This window comes from Grus americana, chromosome 4 (genome assembly GCF_028858705.1).
Source record: "Grus americana isolate bGruAme1 chromosome 4, bGruAme1.mat, whole genome shotgun sequence".
Taxonomy (NCBI): domain Eukaryota; kingdom Metazoa; phylum Chordata; class Aves; order Gruiformes; family Gruidae; genus Grus; species Grus americana.
The window spans coordinates 65,796,292-65,815,558 of record NC_072855.1 but is presented as its reverse complement, the minus strand read 5'-3'; the positions used below and the strand labels follow the sequence as shown (position 1 = coordinate 65,815,558).

The following is a 19,267-nucleotide window of genomic DNA, read 5'->3' as shown; positions in this document are numbered from 1 at the left end:
CATCTCTTTGAAGCAGAAACTGTCTTTTACTATATACATGTCTAAGCCGATGTACAGTGCCATGAGATTCCAATTCCTAACAAAGGCTTCCAGGCATGCTATATCACAAAATAAGGCTACATAATGGCAACTAGTAAACATAGGAGCCATTGCATGTCCCTAAAAGTACAAGTTTAATAGGACTGCAAAGAGACTTACCAGGTAGCTATTGTTTGACTTTAAACAGTAGTTAAAACAGCCTAGCATTACCTTTGAAAACTGCAAAATTTTAATACATTAGAAATTTGCGTTAGAGCAGACTGTCAACAGATCATAACAAAATCTATCTATTCTAAGATACTAGGTACAAAATCTCAGCACGTGATCTGTTAAGATCATAAAGGAGCCTATAGCCTCAAGGTCTTGTTCACAAAGCTGGCAAGCCTGGCAAATACTCAACAAGAACTTCTCAGGACAGGCCTAGGAATCTGCAAAGATGGGCTGCACTTCCAGGCTTTGAAAACTCCATAAGGAGACATCTACTTTCATTGCTTCACACCAGTAAAATATTTAGAGTTTTCTCCTCAAAAGTGCAGTTTTGCTCTTTAGGAGTTACAAGCTCACTTGACTGTCAAGCTCTTAAGTTCCCTTCGCAGACTTTTTGGAGTTTCCAAGCTCTGCAAAAATAGTGCGGACTTTGTATTTTCTTTAAACTGATAGGTTGCAAAATATGTATAAAGTATTCAACAGAGATTTTGTCCCTCGACCGAAGCCATATTTATTTAAAGATGCTCATAAAATTCTGCTAGCCACATCCCAGAAAAACTCCCATCTCTTGAATCAGACTGTTGGAAGGATAATGGGCCTAGTTTGCTCTCATCCTCTGCCTGAAGATTCTGTCACTGCGTGAACTGAATTTCTGTATCTTGTGCAATTTTTGAATAGTTTTCGCAGTCAACATCAAATAAATTGCAAGTTAAATTCAGATATGCATTCTGATATTTATTAGTTGTGCTTCTTCAAAGTAGTTCACGGGATGCAAACCGTCAAACCACCTCTTTGTTTTCAAATTCGAGTAACTCCAGTTGAGTAACAGATTGAGTATGGAACACACAACTTTACCAAATTGATTCACTTGGAAGATATTAGATATTGTTTACATTATGTGAAATTGTATTCCAGTTATAATTGCAATATGACAGATGTAACAACACTTCTTGTTTTCCAGATGCCCATTTTGTCCTCTGCAGGTATGTTTTTACTAATATAGAAACAGATCAGAGACTACCTTAAGTGTATGGCAAAAAACCAAACAAACACCCTTCTGAAGACAGACAGAACATACTGCTTCTCACTCCTTCTCTTCAGGACATTTTCTTTTTGGCTGAACAGGGAGAACAGGACCGCTGTTTGGCTATGATGCGCCCTTCTGTTCAGGTATGTAAGCTCTCACCAGCTGTCTCGAAAGGCTTTTATTCCTGTGCACTGGCTCATTCAGGCTTTTTGTCAAGCTGCATGTCCGTCGTCGTCTTTGCTTTGGGCATTGGGAATTAATTTTGTGTGCGGAGTGAAACTGGCATAATAACAAGAGCACTTTCTACCTTTCCTGTTCTGTAATATAGGCACAGCAGGGTTGAACAGTCATAGCATTTCATTGTTTTCCATAGACAATAACGAGTCAAAAGAGAGAATCTTCCTGAGTAAAAAGATTTGGGATTTCCAGGGAAAAAGTGCAAGATGGAAGAGATTAAATTCTTTGGGAAGTGAAGGTGAATTTGGGTGGGGAGGGGTTAAAACTTAATTAGGCTGAAGCAGGGCTACTCTGACTTATTAGGTTGGTTATAAGGTATGAGCCCTGTTGCTTGCACTGGAACCAATTAAAATGCCTAGTACGTGAGAGCAAGGATTAGGCACGTAGCACCCTACCAAAGTGTTAAACGAAGAAAAGTTTTAAGTTTGCTTCTTTAATCCGTTCCATGTGTCTGTCCTTCTTTCACCTAAGCGTCCTGCTCAGGCCGTTACACATCTCGTTATAACGATGTTAGTTTAAGTTAAAATTCACTGTCTGCATAACACTATTGGTAGGTAAGGTACCGCTGTGACAATCTATATGCATAAGATTAGAGTTGCATAGAATACAGTCTGCACCGGAGCAATGTACAGTCTTTTTTGTTTTAAACAACTCAAATGCAGGTATAGTGAAATCGTCATGGTGAGAGAAAAAGATTTACTCAGATTGAACAGGAAATATAAAAAACAAATTCCCTTTGCTTGCTGCAAAGCAAGCACTATTTTCTCTCAATTCTTTAAACTAGAACTGATCACAACTACAAAATAAGAAACACCTTACTTTGATGTTAATGTTACATAAAATTTTGTCATGCAAAGTGTTCACTCAAACCATTTTTAGACCACGTCCTTATCAAACAGGTTCTCCTGGTTTTGCTTACCTCTTGGGTTATCACCAATGATATTGGTTTTGCCATTCCAGTACCAGAGCAGCAATGTTGCATCACGGGATCCTGAGAGAATGTAACAATTTCCTCCAATATAGGACTCGGAACGAGCAAGACAGGTTACAACATCCCAGTGTCCAAATATTACTTGCATCAGTTTACCTGAAACACATAAAATTTCTTGCTTTAAAACTACGCTTTTATTCTTTCTAAGGCAAATTAAATACATGGTAAAGTATTTTAGAAATATTTTACGAAAAAAAGGTCCCCAAAAGAACTATAGTGGAGAGTACTATTTTTTTCCCTTGATTTGGTGGAAACTTACTTACAAGTGCAGTAGTCCATACAAAAAATATTTACAGTCTATAAATACTAGACTTTATTCAAAGGCCAATCATGCCAGAAGGGTTTTTTTAATTTTATATGTTTACATTCACTTTACAGACAGGAAACACGAGGGGATTCTCTTTTTAAAGCAAGTTTAAAGTACGTTTATTGGTGAAAGTAACAGTAAAAATGCAAATATGATGATGATGTGGCAAACAGAACCAGAAGCTACAGAACATTTAGGACCCAGAAGAAATTGGTAACGTGAGAGCATATATGTGCATATAGCATATGCAGCTTTTGAGCATCTCCTTTAACAGAGAAAAGGAGATTTAGTTGAACAATTACTCTTGTATGTAGGTCTTTCCATCACCATTTAAACATTTGCCCATTATTTCAACCAGCATCCTTCCCTTTTAAGAATTTCTGTAACGTTCAAAAAACCTCAGAAGACAGACCTGGAAAAAACTCTCTTACCTATTGCATATAGGGCAAACACTTGTACCACTGATAAAGAAAGGAAAGCCTAGGTAGTTAAAAATGTGCCATTCAAGAGTCTGTTTAAATATGAATATGGCTATTACCTTTTAACCTTAACTAAGGAGGACAATATTTTCAGAAAAATGTAAATTTGGGAGCGTGCGCATAGTGGATTTGCATGTGGGAGAGCAAACACACGTAAGGTCACCCACAGCAGATCTCTGCCAGACCACGCTGCCAGAGGCTGGGTCCCACACAGCGAACACGTCGTGTCTCCTGCTGGTTTCTGGATCTGCCAGCAGCGTACGTGGTCCTACGAAATGAGAATGTAAGCACTAAATATCCACCTCACTGGAGTTTGCTGAAGCCTAGCAACTGCAGATCTGGTAGAGACAGGACAAGAGACACACACACACACATTTCTTATGTGCCTACTCAGCCCATCCAGGTAAGATGGGCCAGGCCAAATTCCGCATCCAATGAGGCAAGGAAGTGTGATGTGTGATGCCGTTAATGTGTGACCTCAGATTCCTCAGCCCAAATGACCATGCATCCATATGCGCTTTGGGCTGACTTAAGAATAAGGAAGAACAGAAGGGGAAAAGAGTGATGGAGGGTTGACAGCACAGGCCTATAAAGAAAAAGGAAATGCAAACTACTGTACTGGAAATAAAATGTTCTGAAAAGTTTCTAAAAATAATAACTAGTAACATGACAAGTAGTAACACATATCAGTGTTGGAACTCATCTTAATAAAATATTTAGGTGCATGAATTAAAAACAATCAGTCAATCTTATAATACAGCTAGTAGGACACATTTCATAGCCCTCGTTCTACGTGGTACAAAGGCATTGTATTCCTGTCCAGCCATTAAATAACACTAATGGTAACAAAAGACTTAAGGGAGTGCTTCTGAGGAAAGAAGAAAAATAACGTTAACAGCCTGATTTATAACAGAAGATCAAAAAGGTAATTGCATTAAAGTGGAGAAAATCAAAGAAAAAACCCAAAAACCACCAAGAGAGAGGTATGAATATCTACAAAAAAAAAAGGGGGGAATTACTTACTTTAGTGCATGAAGAAAAAATAGAATAACATGCTGCAAATTAAAAGAAACCTGTACTTCATATTCAAAATAAAACACTGACAAAACTTATTAGGCAAGTATAAACCTCCAAGAGAAATTGTGAGATGAAGTACTATCACATGAGCCTTTTCCAACTGGAAGGGGCGAAACCCTAGAGGGTACACTTACTGTGCAGATCCACCTTGTATCGGAAAGGAGAGTAACTCGGGGACCAAGTCTTTCGCTCATCTCTCTGAGTCTGTAAGAGCATTCTATAGCGGTCACTTCTGCACACCAGGGCTTTAATTTGTGCCGCAGGGTCACCCACCCGTCTCAATGCTGACCGGTCGATGGATTTAGTCAGAAAAAATTACTGAACTTCACAGCTAGGAGCAGTGAAACACTCACAGATGGCGTAACCTCATTTTGGCAATATACAAAAGCATCTTACCAAGCGTGTGTTTCTCCCTGAAAATGCAAGTTGTCAATTACATAGTTTAGATTTCAGAATAATTTAATTATGGGATATATTTTTCAGTTGTATAGCCGTAGGTATTCAACTACCTGAGGTGATTTATAGTTTTAGAACACATGCTTATGCTATAAACATCGCTGAGTTATAGAGATCTCTCTTTCAATTATATTCTATGTTTATAGGTTCTGTTCTAGAAAACAAACATTTTTCAAGGCTATTTGTTTGACAGTTGTTCATGCAGATGCAAAGCCTTGTTAGTTTTACTTTGTTACTGTGCAGCTAAGGTTCAATCAATTCCATCAAAACAAGAAATAAGCTTTTGCTCTGTCATATTAGTAAAAAAAAAAAATCATTAATCTCATAGGAGTTCCTCAATTTTTTTGTTTGTTTCCTCTAATATGAGTTGTCCTCTCTATACAGTAATATCAAACTTTAGCATATGCACTCAGATATCCCTTTTTGACAGAACAAATTTTCTAGTTAATGTTTTATCTGACAGCTGTGCTACAAATAATTAAAAGAAAAGTAAGACTCAAGTCTCTGCACTACTGAATCTAAACTGCTGTCTAGAAATCATTCCCACTGCTGGAGGAAGGTTTTATTGTGCGTCTGCTATACTAGCTGTGCTGAGAACCCGTGATTTATGTTAAAAGTATTTCCTGTTAAGAAACCCCAAACAAACCCAAAATCTAATAGGAAAAAGGTTCCCTTTTTGTTTAAGTGCTAAAATAGAATTGAATTCAACACTTGTGATCACTTGCCATTATGCATTACTGATCACATCACCTTTTTCCCTTGCTGTTCTACCGATTTCAGAGTAAGTATTTCACTGCTATATTCTCATTTTAATTTGAAGCAAAATAAACTACATCTGAATTCGCTTGATTTAAACTAGAGCTAGAGTTGCTACACTGACGAACAGGAGACACACAAAAGACACAAATCTTCTGCAACTTTTTAACAACAGTATTTTGGTTTATACCATAATTAGCTATGGTAGTAAAGAGATGCCTGGTGTATCTGACTTACACACAGGGGACATAATGAGGTATTTGTAGCTCAGACTGGTACAGGACAAAGCTACCAAAATCATACAAGTTTCTTCCATAGCTTTAAAGTAAAATACATCCTTTGACATAAAAGAATTAGCTCTCTATTCATATAAATCAAGAATATACACTGAATATTTATTACTGCCAGCTAACTTTTCTGAATATCTCCTTTAAATTCACAGTTCTATGTAAATTTATTTTCATCAGTGAGAAAATTTAACTAAGAAGGGTCTAACAAGATGTCTGTATAATGAATTGTAGGCAGTCAATATGAAGTAAATGGAACTTCTTTGAAATTGCAAAAATGACAGATATGCTAAAATATGCCATGAGATCTAGTCTTAACAGAATTTCATTAAAGGCCATCCTGTGTTGTTAAATATTTTGGTTTGCCAAGTGTGAAAAACACTGTTAACTAATATATTTAAGAAATGATGACAAACATGTAGGATATTCCCTAGGCATTAATAACCTACTGGAAAGCTTGATGGCACACACACATTAACCACACTGGGTCATTAATCCCAAAGAAGTACCTTGCAGTGAGGTCGCTATTCCCATTATAAGATAATGAAAGGGAAAAAAATCATACCTATTTTTTTCTGGGGCTCCATGGCTTTTGAAATTCCTGTAGCTCTTGCACTGAAAGATTCTTTTCTATTTAGCATGACACATGCATGACTTCAACGCTTTGGATACACGCCAGCTGACAGACTAATTTAACTGCTGCCCATTATATATCGATCAGTTTATGTTATATGAAAGAATTCAGTAGCTCCAAATCAATTTTTCTATTACAGCATAGCTTTCAAAGGCTTTCATAAGTATTCTTTCACCAGATTTCAGGACTTCTGTTCTTATTCTGTGGTGCTTGCCCCTATTCCCTCTAAAAAAATTCTCTGGTGGTAAAAATCAACCAGAGTTAAAATCAAGTAAGCACTCTAAGAACAATTAATTCTCCTGGTATGCAAAGCTTCACAAAAACTCATTTACTTGTGGAAACTACAGTGTAAGAAGAGGCATGCCTGTCATATAGATTTGAAGCGTGATGCTATGGCTAAACAAGAGCTCCTTGTCTTACATTTGCCATCATTCCACAAAAACAATGGCAGACAATACACAGTAGCAGTAGGTAAGGAAAGATTTGACAAATATTATTAATGGGGGAATAAATACATACTCCACTTTCTCCCCCCATGCCTCATTCTCTCTTTATTTGAAACAGTAGGTTGACAATGAGCAGAAAAATCTTTTAGGATATTCCCATATTTTAAAAATACATTACCTGAGTCGGTAGAATAAACTCGGAAACTCTTGTCCCAGAAGCCACAGACCAAGATGTAACGATTATCAGAGGTGATGACAAAACACTGGGAATGTACCTGAATGCTTTGGTCTAGAAGGTCAGTGATTTGCCTTCTATGCATACCTGTATTGCTGGCTGAACAGAAAGACACACAAATCAAGAAATTTTAGCATCCACATTCAGAGAAGAAAAGCACATTTTAGAAACTTACGTTCACGCCAAAGCTATTCCTCACTGCTGTTCCTTAGTTTTTTTGTGGCAGGGATGTTTTCTTTCTACTTTTACTATAAAATACTCATTACACTTCTGGGAACAATGCTAATTCCTTGTAGTATATATTGTGAAATGGAAGAAATCCCTTCTTTAAGTCAAATGCAGCCGACAAATATAAATGAAAGATTGCAAAAAGGAACGATACATAAAAATGTAATAAGCTTCCTTCCCGCCGCCTTCTACTATAGGAAATTAAAAATTAAGAACAAATGAAGGGAATGTAATTATAAGACAGTACATACATGCTATATAGTGGCTCAAATGCAGCGGACAATGGAATTATGATTTAAAAACCGTACACAAGTTGTATTTCATTGCAAGCATTGTAATTTAAAAAAAAGAACAACTGCAGTAAACATGACTACCATTTCACACTTTTTTGAGCATTGCACAAAAATTAACCAGCTTATCTCCACAGTCTCCTTTAGGGTTGAGAGAAAATATTTACCCTACTTTGATCACCTGCTGTTTTATTTCTCCAAGATAATCTTGCATTATGAACCCACAGAATGGACAGGAATCAATTAATGAACACATTTTTCATATTACATTTTGTCCTTATTAATTGATGTGTGTGCATATATATATATGGGTCCCTATTGATATCTATTTCATAAAAATCCTACACTGTAGGAAGAACTTTTAATGTGCTTTCTTCCCGAGGGAACTTGACTCCCATTCCAGGCAAATAAGTTCTCCTGGGCCTGGATTTGTCTGCCGACTGCTTGGACCACCATTACTTCCATTCCAGGTGGTCCCCTGGACCTGTCTCTGTCCTGGTCTTGTGCTCTTCTTTACTCTTTGTTCTTTCACTTCTTTCCATTCTCAGGGGCTAGCTATCCCCTAAGCCTTGGGCTTATTCCATTTACTCTATATCAAAGCCTTGATTTATTTATGCTTGTAGCTACGTTTCAAATGTTGATACTGTCTTGTCCATATGGGTAGCAAATAATTTAGCAAGGTATTGCCACTTGCTCTGCAGGTAACACCTAACAGGGCGTTGACCGCTGTTGGGACCACTTAAAGAGTAACAACAACGTGTTATAAATGCGCAGTGAAGCGTTCTGTATGATAAAATAATGGCAAATAAACCCCCCCGAAAACCCATGCAGATCGACACATTCCGTGTGGCTAAGACCTTCAGAAAACTTCACTTCAAAAAGAGGTCTAGGACCCATGTCATATCAGACATTGCTCTTTTACATCCTCCTGCGCAACTGGAAAATGAGGACAGCCGGAATCCCTCCTTATGACTAAGACAGCAACAAGATTCCTGCTATAACCATAAAAGTGTAATTTTGTGGTCCTCTTAGGTGCCATTTCTAGGTAAATGTGTCTAGCCACAATTAAAAACCTTTAATATTATCTACATAATTACTTGCTTGTACCCAGTGATGCTACTTAACAGTGACAAAGAAACCCTTAAACCTTTTAAACTGTCCAATGTAATCACAAGGCTGATTTGAGATCCACTGTATGAAGAGAATATGAAACCATTTTTCAGAACTGTGAATATGAATTTTAAAGGCGTTTATAACAAACAAAAGTCAAAGTACTTTGTAAATTAAAGGCAAGCCTGAAAATGGAATTATAATTTTTAAATTATGAAAAATGAAAATGAAAATAAAATTTTTATTTCCTTCCTAATGTTCCCCACAATATGCAGAAAAATCATCAGACAGGCCCAATGCAATGTTGGTTTTGTTTTGGGTTTTTTTTTTTTCTGTGATGTTTGTTTATATTTTTAAGATCTACTTGATAGCAAGTTTTAAAGCAGAATATACATTGCCTGCTACAAACGTTTTTTGGATAAAATCTTTTTCAGGAAGGAAAGGAGAATTACAGCACATGTCCTCATTATAAATTGCATTATTCAGATGGAAATTGATTTTTAAAACTCTGGAAGAACATTTTAATTTTATCAGCTCTATAAAATGTTTTAATATGCCCACTCTGTTCCTGATTTAATTATCATAGAGCTTACCCAGCAAAATGGCTACACAGCAACAGTCTGTATCTACAGGCCGATACAATGCAGTTCCTACCGTGATATGCATATTAGTTTTGTAATTAATTCTCACTGGCTGACAGACCTGTCATTCTAACCTATCCAGGCAAGTTCATTTTTGCTCTGATTTTTCCATGCTTCTATAATTGGCCACTTCACTTCTTTTTCACTTAAACTACTCTCCTGAAATGGACAGTTTAAAAAACAGAGCTAAGTTTGAACTCTAAAAGAATTGGGGCGGGGGGGGGGGGGGGGGGGGCGCAAATTCTGTCGTCTTTGCTCCCGTGAACTCTCCTAAAACTAGTTTGTATTTTGGGGTTAGGCTGTTTGAGTTTTTCGGGTTTTGATCACATTTAAGGTTCCATTTGCCACGCTACAGGCTCCTGAATTATAGTCCAAGTATGCACTCCCCAAAGTTGAGCCTGTAACGGAAGAACCGACCAAACTCTAACTATGCTAATAGAAAAATCAGCTCTATTTAAACTAATAAACCTCTATAATAAAAAGTCATGAATTGAATCTATTACACTGAGTCATTAGAGACATTCCTCCACCCCTTTTTAATAAAAGAAAAACATACACAAATTTAACTAGGGATGCTGATCAAAAGATGCAATACCCTTGAAAAATGAATACTAATACCTCAATACTAAAATGGAGTGGGCAATATATTTCAACTTTGAAACCGTTTTGCAATTACACATTAATCCCCTCAGCCTGAACAGCAGGTCTACGAAGAAAGGATTGATCTCCTTTAATGATGAAACTCTGGCACCACGGTTTTATTTTTCACAACACGGTGCAGTTAAGAACCCCACTGTTATTATGAAAATTTCCTCAGCAAAGGAGCTCCATCACATTACCAGTGCACCAATTCATCATAACGTGCCTCGCTCCTGCTCATCAACAAGTCTGAGTGATGAAAAGATCCAATATTATCCTGACAGTACTTCATGCACATTCTCAATCACACATTATTACAGCATCCATATTAATTTTCACTGACACGCGTCCTAGGCCTGTTCAAATTAGGCAAACCAACGAGGGGGAGTTGATGAAATACCAGCATAGCCACAGCTCATTGCATTCCAATTTGCATGCAAATGGTTTATCAGGAAAATTCCATTCCCAGCAACCAGCAAGTGAAAAACAACCGTAATCTACACTTCAGGGCCACCATACAGAGCTTAATGAATCGCAAAGAGAGAAGGAAGTGACAGACCTATGAGAGGATCGATTTCCACTGGCAGCTGGTAAGGGTGGTCTTGTACAGCACCTTGATGAGCTGGAATTCAGGAAAGAAGATTTTAAAACTCTGCATTTTTTTAATACATGAAGCCACATACATTTTATAAATCAAAGCTATGTCCTTTTTTTTTTTTAACTACTCAAGATTCTTCTGCATCAATTGAATTAAAAAAAAAATTTCCAGGTGCTTTCACGGGCTGCTTATTAAACATTTATTTTAGATTAGTGCTATTCTGAATGTATGCCATCAGCAGCAGCTCCGGTCCTAAGCCATAAGCTCTAGCAGATGCTTTACTGGCAACCTCTCCTGTCGCAACAAAACAAAATTAAGTGGTAAAGAGCACTGAAAACAAAATGTGACAACCATCTGCTGACTGTAGCAAATACTATTTTCCTCTTTACTTTTTAAGCACTGCTTTGAACAAGTGAAGCACAAAGGACATTTTTTTTAAAAAGTCAGTTTATGATGCAGACAGGGAAATCTCATAGCCATCCAGTATTTAAGGGTTCATCCATCACCAAAACCCATTTATTTGCAAGTTTGCATAGAAGTTAATATATAATTCTGCCAACCTACATTTCATCTGGGCACCTGGCATACCGCTGAAATGTTTACCCCCTGAATTTTCCTTCAGTGTTTTTTTAAAAAAAAAAAAAGGCGCCTTTTTTTCCACAGCCTCACTAAAAACAAACAAACAAGCGAACAAACTCCCCCCACCTCCCCAAACAGCCAACAAGACATTCTTGGAAGCGGAACAAAAAATAATGGCTCAATACTTACACCTATGATTTTTCTATCTACCGTCCATAGCTTAATATAGTAAACTAGTATCAACAGAAGGGTTTCATAAGGAAATGAATTCATTCATTGGGAAGCCAAAGTTCCACTGCAGTGAAACACTAACACAGAACAAAACATGAAATTCATGTGACAAAATGGAGGCGCCCTGTTGGGTACAGGGCCATTAGGTGTCAGAAAGCCACCAAACCCATATACAAAAGCAGGAATGAGATTTTTAATTACACTTTGGTGACAACTGGTCACTTGGCAACTTAACATTTTTGTCATGATGCCTCATTAGTAAAGACAATGCTAAGCCCACAGCAGGACATATGGAGTAGTAATGATACCTGCCCTCTAATCCTAGCAGATCTCATTTTGGTATCAGATTTGAAGACAACAATAGTGAAGGCTAGTCTCAGGAGTCCATACCCAGGTATCTTAAGCACAGCATTCCATTAACAGCCTGCAGCTGATCAGTGTGCTCTCAAAGGGGTGGGGTGAGGTGGGTTTTTGCTGAGTTTTGGTTTTGTTTGGTTGGCTGTTGTTTGTTTTGAACTGTAGGTTTTCTTGAGTTCTTTGTAAAGGCAAGACAAGTATAACATGCCTCTTAATGAAAAAATAGCGACTCAAAAATTACAACTTACTGTTCTCCCTTTCAGAGGTGAGGGAAAAACCAAAATCTGAACGTTTTGTTCAACTCAAAACAGTTGATTACTGCGCTCAACAACTAGTTGCTTGCTCACAGATCATCAACCAGCAGACTTAGGAGGAAATCAAAATCAACTCCTACCACATTCAAACCTCTTCTTTACCCAAGACTGTCGTATGTCCACAAAGGCTGTTTGTTAAAATCCTTGAATATTATATGCCCAAGGTCACACATCCAAGGTATGAGAGGACATTGCCATCCTTTCAAACAAATGTCAAAAGCCCTGTAAATTGTTCTTGCTCACAACTTGTTATCTAGACAAGCCTCCCTTCCCCCATTCCTTTTTAGCATTTCTTGGGTGGGTAAAATAATACATAGATGTTTCCATTTGTACAATGTTGAGAGGTAATTTGTAAGAATTAGGAAAAAGTGTGGGAGTCATCTGGCTTTTTTCAAAATGCAATCTAGGACCATGGGTCCAGATTTCTTAGTAGGAATTCCAGTGACGTGAGTATTACTCCGGTGCAAATATCTTCTATTTAAGTTATTTGAGTACAAGCTCTTTTTTTCCCTTTCTTCAAAAGCATTTGACCAGATTTACTGCATAGCACTGAAATAAAACTATCTTTCACTGCTTGGGCCTGAGACTCTTACAGTCAGGGAAAGGAGGATGAGAGAGAACATTAGAATTGAAAACAGAATGACTGTATTATCCTTTAAAAATGTGTTGGATTTGAGAATTCATTTGATTGGTTGCTATGCAAATGGATATGTTGGTCTCCTTTCATACTGACAAATACATAAGCACCTAATAACTTTGGGATGTTTAAGTTACAGAAGATACAGACTTCCTATATATTTTATCTTCTACTTCTCATTGTGTGCTTTTAACATCAGAACATGGTGTTCTTAATCAACTAGAAAAAAGCAGAAAAGATTTCAGGCAAGTTCTACATGCTTCAAAACTTGTCTTTGACAATGAAACAGTTCAGGCTTCCATCTGACTGAAAAACAAATTCAAGAGGAAGAGTGTGACTTTATCACAATCAAACAGTGACATACTGGTTTTGTCTTCTTGCATAGCACCTGATGGCCTGGAAAGCAATATATGGTTGTTACAAACCTTTTTGGGTGCTACACGTTTTACTACACAATAGTTCAGATTACCTTTTTAAGGAGAAACTAAGTCCATGTGTGAAGAGCATGCTGTGTCAATAAACTGTGCCTGCTCTTCACACTTTAAATTTAAAATGGTTCTGCAGCAAATTTGGAAACAAACCACAGAAGTACTGCTTGATGGCAGTGGTTTCTTAGGCTACTTACTTTAATTTACTTACCAGGAAGATTATGCCACTTGTTTACAGCAAATAGCCTATTTGCAGTAACTGTGATCACAGCAGGAGTGGCCAGACCAGGCTGGGTGTTGGCTGCTACATGGGTGACAGGGGAGTTGGACGGGAACTTTAGAACCATGATAACGTCCTGTTGAGCTTGGTCTGTGAACATCAACGGACTCTGCAGGAGGAGATACTGTTGAGTGCACACAACAAGAACCCAAATAACACGGGAAAAGAAAACATGGGGAGGAGAAAAGCAGACAGGACAAGAGAAGGAAGATTGGATTAAAACACACAAGATCCAATAGCAGCTGCAGTGAAAAGCAAATGCAGTAACAGTAGATGAGCTTGTGGAAACAACCATTTTAGGTAGAAAAACCTTCATGTTTTGAGCGCCTTGTTGAGCACAGGGTGTCTATATACAACATTTGCTACAGATCACAGCAGATTAAACTAAAAGTTTCCAATCACCTATCTCTGCCAAAAGAATTCTCCTTCATATCTGCAGAGATAGTATGTCAAGGAAAGCAATGCCAAACTAAGAGGGAGGGGAAAAAGAAAAAAGAAAAAAAAAAGTGAGCAAAAGAAATTCCTGCTCCCAGAGATTGTCTCAAGTTGCATAAATTGGCAGACTGCAATTCTTTACAAGCCAGATGAGAACATGAAAGCACATTAAAATAAACAGATACACACATACACTAGATATATGTTCTGTATATATTTCTGGTGTACAAAAATAAGATTTATGAAGGCAAAGTAGAAGACTTCACTACAAATGTGTTTCAAAGGACAAACATAATTAAATGCAGTTGTAAAGAATATAAAGTGGACGGGATTACAGACACTACCCTGCGTTGTTTCTAGAAATACTAAAGGGAGGGAATGAATCCAGACTCTCATTTTCAACATAATATTTTTAGGTTTTAGGGGTTTAATTTAATAAGTTGAAAAGTTTAATAACTTTTTAACTAAGCTCTCTAACAATATGGCAAATGCCAAAACAAAATATCGAGGACCTTAGATCTGGATAGCAAACATAAGGAGGAAACCCAAAACTTAACGGGTTTGTGATTGTGTGGCGTACCTAAAAAAAAGAGAACTCCTTTGAGATGTAGAAATACAACCATCCTAGTCACCAGTAGCCATATTGCTCTAGTATTTGTAATTTTCTAATAACTAAATTAGAACACTAACGAAGTGTTCTTGGCTATTTTCCACCTGCAATATTTCATTACATATATGTGTATGTAAGTGCATACATTTAATGTATATTTATACAGAACTAATAAAAAAATTAAATACATTTGCATTTTTATTATCACTCCTTTTTAAAAAGTTATTAAGAGTACTTAGAAAAACATATTGCTCTATGAATTCCTATTTACAGTCTTTGCATAAAGGTGTAAATAAAAGCAACTAATAAGCTACCCAGACACCCTTCTGAGCAAGTGGCTAAAAGCCAATCAATATTATGAGTTAATCCTCCCTGGATGCTCATTCAATTAAAGGTGTCAGTAATGCCTCATCTGATGTGGCCTCAATTAAATCCAGCTATCTGATGGTTGAAAACACAAGGGGATACAGCAACAGCAGCAAACCCAGACAAATAGGCAGCCTTCGTGTGACTGCTAATTACTACACCTGGTGTATATTATGGCTTGTGCACTTAACACAGCACGTGGTAGCTTTCAATTCGGCTGTATTCATGCATACATACATACACACACACACACACACACGAAAACAGATAACTCAGTAAATAATACAACTAGAAATAATTCAAAATTGTGACAGGAAAAAACATCCTTACTGTGTTTGGCTCCAGGAATACTCCTTTTAAAACCACTCAATATAGTGCTATCGTAAAATCATGTATTAATAACCACAAAACTGGTCAGAGCAAGTGGAGAACTAAGGGTTTTTTCCTGTATGTACCTCAGTCCAAAAAAACCCGCAGGAGCTAGAAATAGTTAACTTCATAGAATTTAACTTCTTCCATTACACATTACACACTTTACTAATTCAGCGTCATGAAAAATATTATGATAAAACCACACAGACTGCTTCCTGGCATCAAATTTATTTATATAACAATGGGTCTGACAAACATGTCAACAATCAACTTCTCAAGTTCCTCCTCTTCCTGAAACAAAGCCCCCTGAATTAGGGCAAGTGCCTAGTGCACGGCACCATGACAGACGGACACACAGATGGCGTGTAGCTGTATGATGAGGGCGCCTGGGCTCCCCGACGGAGGGGAGAGCCTTGTGAAAGAGAGAACCCCGTGGGGTTGCACACCCAAGTCACTGCAGAGGTCTGCAGCCCTGGGACACTGTGTGGGAGGTGCAACGGGCCAGCAGATCACAAATCAGCACAATCCGCTCCGTCCATCCAGGACGTGGGATCCCAGGGCAGGAGCACGCCTACAGCGCAGCTGTCAAAGCGCAGTATGTACTGGCTGCAGGAAGGGTGGTGGGGATGGGGGGGACTCTCAGCTGAGCAAGTCTCGGGCACAACGCATGACACCTTTGAGAAAGGCTAGTAGCTCAATTTGAGAAGAAAGTTTACATTTCTTAGACGCCTACATCACCAGGTTTGTAAGCTACTTTGGAGACATTACAGATTTTTGTGTAATTTTTCTAAAACCTTTTGCACTTCAGATATGTTTTCAATCTAATAACCTGAGTCTGCTTGAGTGGAACATATGTCTTACAGAACATACAAGAAGAAAATGTCTTTTTTTAATATTTCATTGTAAAATGTCCATCTTACCAATAAGGGAATGTAACCTTTTGAAAAACTTGTGAATTAGCAGACCATTTGCTCCACTTGTCAGAATATCACTTAACATACTTAGTTCTGGAACTATGACAACACAAATGATGTTCTAGACCCACAGACTGCACACAACATGATACGGAAAGTAATCAGTAATAAAATAATAGTTTGTATAATAAAATTATATTAGACACAAGTAGAGGTAAAAGGGAAAGCATGTTAATGCTCGCTGCCTGGATTTTATCACCCTGGCTTTACTGCAAAACACATTTAGTCACATTCTTTGCTATGTAAGTTTCAGCTCATGAATTCCTAGTAATCCTGGGTTTAGGGGAAAACCTATGCCTTGGGGAAAAGACAAGGAAGTTCCACCTCCTAAATCCATGCTTCTTGGGGAATCTGCCAAAGATTAACTAAATTGTCTCCATGATGACTGGCTCTCACCTGTACAGGTATGGTATTAACAAAATCAACTGATGAAGTGTTCTTAGATTACACTGACAAAAAAGGTCTGTACTAGAAATCAATACAATCCTTTCAGCAATAAATAAAATGATAGTTAAGCACTGCACACACTCTCAGTCCTACAAAATCGTACCTCATCTGCTGTTTTTAATAAACACAATTCCACGACCACATAAAAGCAAAGTGGCCAGTTCTGTAACTTTAAGGCAGCAAAGGAAGTGAACAAAAGAGGAGGTCACAAAGAGTTAACGTGGTACTTACCACCTGCATGGCAGAACTTCTTGGAGGATGTGGTTCTATGAGCAGTTGGGAAGGGGTCTGTCCAAAACTTCGTATTTGAGCTTCAACAGCCTGGAAAAGGCACAGGCAGGTTTGCATGTTAAGAGGTGCTAATTACAGGCAATAGAACCATAACTGTCACCTGAAAATGTCATTCCACACTTCTGGCTTGTTTCATGTTGAAAATCAACCCCGTGTGTTCACTGTGGGGCTAAGTGCTTGGCACTGGTACTAAGAATGAGGTAATCATTTTAGTACTGTGGATGCTATTTCCATGAGAAACTCTGCAAAACCTCATCCTGCTCAATGATATTAAACAGAAACAAGCTATTATAATCAGAAACCCTCTTTATTGGCTCCATTTTTCCTTTCTAACACTGGCTTATCCTGTTTGTATCATAACTCAGAAACAAAAGTTAATTTTTAAAAAGTTTCTATAGGTATTGAGAGTGTTCTACTTTCTATTTAAACTCCATTGCTTAGTTTCACAGCAATAACTACAAATGAACCTTTTTCTTATTTTCATTTTTATTCAGAAAGAGCAAACAACTTTAGGATGCATTAAACTACCAACAGCAAATCTAATAGTAAATGCAGCTAAAGGAGAACGTGAAGATATAACACCACAATTTTTTTTTTTTTAAAGTTTCTCTGTATCTTCAGCAACATGCTTTAGCACTTCTTCACAGGGCATACTCAAAATACCATCTCATGCTTAGCAATTTCTTTAAAATAATTATTCTGAAACGTGTGAACTTATTCCTCTTGCCTAGGTGTGTTCAACTAGTTTTCCATGTTGCCACCTATTGGCCCTACTGGCTTAAAGATAAAATCAAGCAGCTAAAATTCAACAAGTTATTTCTTGTCAGCCAGGCCCCTGCACCATCCACAGAAACAGGCTAGTACTACAGAAAAATCTTAAATCACTCATCTTAGACTAAATCTCTTTCATTGTGAGCTAAACTAAGTAAAATCACTTTGCATTTTCTGTGGGCTAACAGATTGCATATGGGGCAACACTTTAGTTTCTCTGTGGGATGGGGCATTGAGCCCTACATTCTCAAAAGCGTCTAGTGATGCCAAGTACCTGAGGTGAGGCGTTAGCAAGTCCTACTTTCAAAAGAAGTCCTGAAAATCAGGCCCTTCAAAAAAGTGTTTTAAATGGGATGCTTGAATGCTAAAACATGAAACCACTAACCACTTTTTAGCTATTAGAACACCATGTTTTTCTCTCAGAGATTCTTCTTTTTCATGGTTCAACATACCTGGAAGCTCCTTACGCTTATATTTCCTGTTCTATTTTAGCCACCCATTAAATTTTTTGAGACAATGGAATATCACTTACGCTGATCTTATTCTTACAAGCAACTATTTTTCAGTGATAATAAAGACTATTACTAGGACACACAATGTTCTTCTGTTACAGAAATAACAAAACCAAAAGTAGAATGCACCTTCAAGTTCATAAAAAATAATCATCCTCTGATAGGAAACACGCCATCCAAAACACTTAACCTTATTACATTTGGCAAGGCTTTTGAAACATCTGAACTCACCAGAACAGGAGTTGCAATTACTCTATGGGCAGATTCTAACATTCTTCCCACCCTGGGAAGCACCTTAATCTTCAAAGAACTGGGGAATAAGTAAGTTTATCAAAAAGCTGGCTGAAATCTGACTACAAATGCAGTGATTCAATGAGTACTTTTTGAGGAACAGCAATATCAGATTCGTGAAACACTGAAGCTCAGCAAGACCATCAGAGCCCCTGTCCTAGTGACGAGACATGCTACATTAAAATTCAAATCTGGGTTTTTGTGACTCAAGATATCAAGGGAATCAGAAGGGCATAGAATTTGACATCTCTTAAGGCATGAAGCATTATCAAAGCAACAGCATACTGGTCAGCAGCTCTGCCCTTTCCATAAAAAGCTGTTAGTTTCAAAACATTCAGATTAAAAATATTTGCCTACGTTTACTTGCAGATTGAGTGGAATATTTTTACTAGCAAATGGGAATTCTGTATTGCATTGGGGGTAGAACCAGAAGAACACAGAAGGAACAGAATGCAGACAGTCCTGGATGTCAGTTATCCTGTGCTTGTTAAAATCTTTAGGGCAAATCTACAGAGTCTATAGGATCTGCTATTTATTTCCTATAAAATATACACCCAATATACTATCCAAAATTAGTATTCTTGAAGCACAACCCCCATGCATTTCTTTTAGATAGCGATGAAACTAGATGAGGAAATAATAAGCTTCAGATTTGTTAACTTCGTTGTATATTGACTTCGGATCAGTA

General features: G+C 37.6%; 1 protein-coding gene across 8 annotated transcripts in view; it reads right to left on the bottom strand.

Moving 5' to 3' along the window:
• LRBA (LPS responsive beige-like anchor protein) overlaps nucleotides 1-19,267 on the bottom strand; it is a 466,837-nt gene that overhangs the window by 27,160 nt on the left and 420,410 nt on the right. For 7 of the 8 annotated variants that reach the window (XM_054824979.1, XM_054824981.1, XM_054824982.1 and 4 more), the window contains 5 exons: nucleotides 16,946-17,035; nucleotides 13,442-13,634; nucleotides 10,646-10,708; nucleotides 7,122-7,277; nucleotides 2,430-2,597 (listed from right to left, as the gene is read on the bottom strand). In XM_054824979.1, coding sequence (XP_054680954.1) covers nucleotides 2,430-2,597; nucleotides 7,122-7,277; nucleotides 10,646-10,708; nucleotides 13,442-13,634; nucleotides 16,946-17,035 — 670 coding nt within the window. The remainder of the gene's footprint in view (nucleotides 1-2,429; nucleotides 2,598-7,121; nucleotides 7,278-10,645; nucleotides 10,709-13,441; nucleotides 13,635-16,945; nucleotides 17,036-19,267) is intronic. The other variant, XM_054824983.1, reaches the window with a different exon arrangement.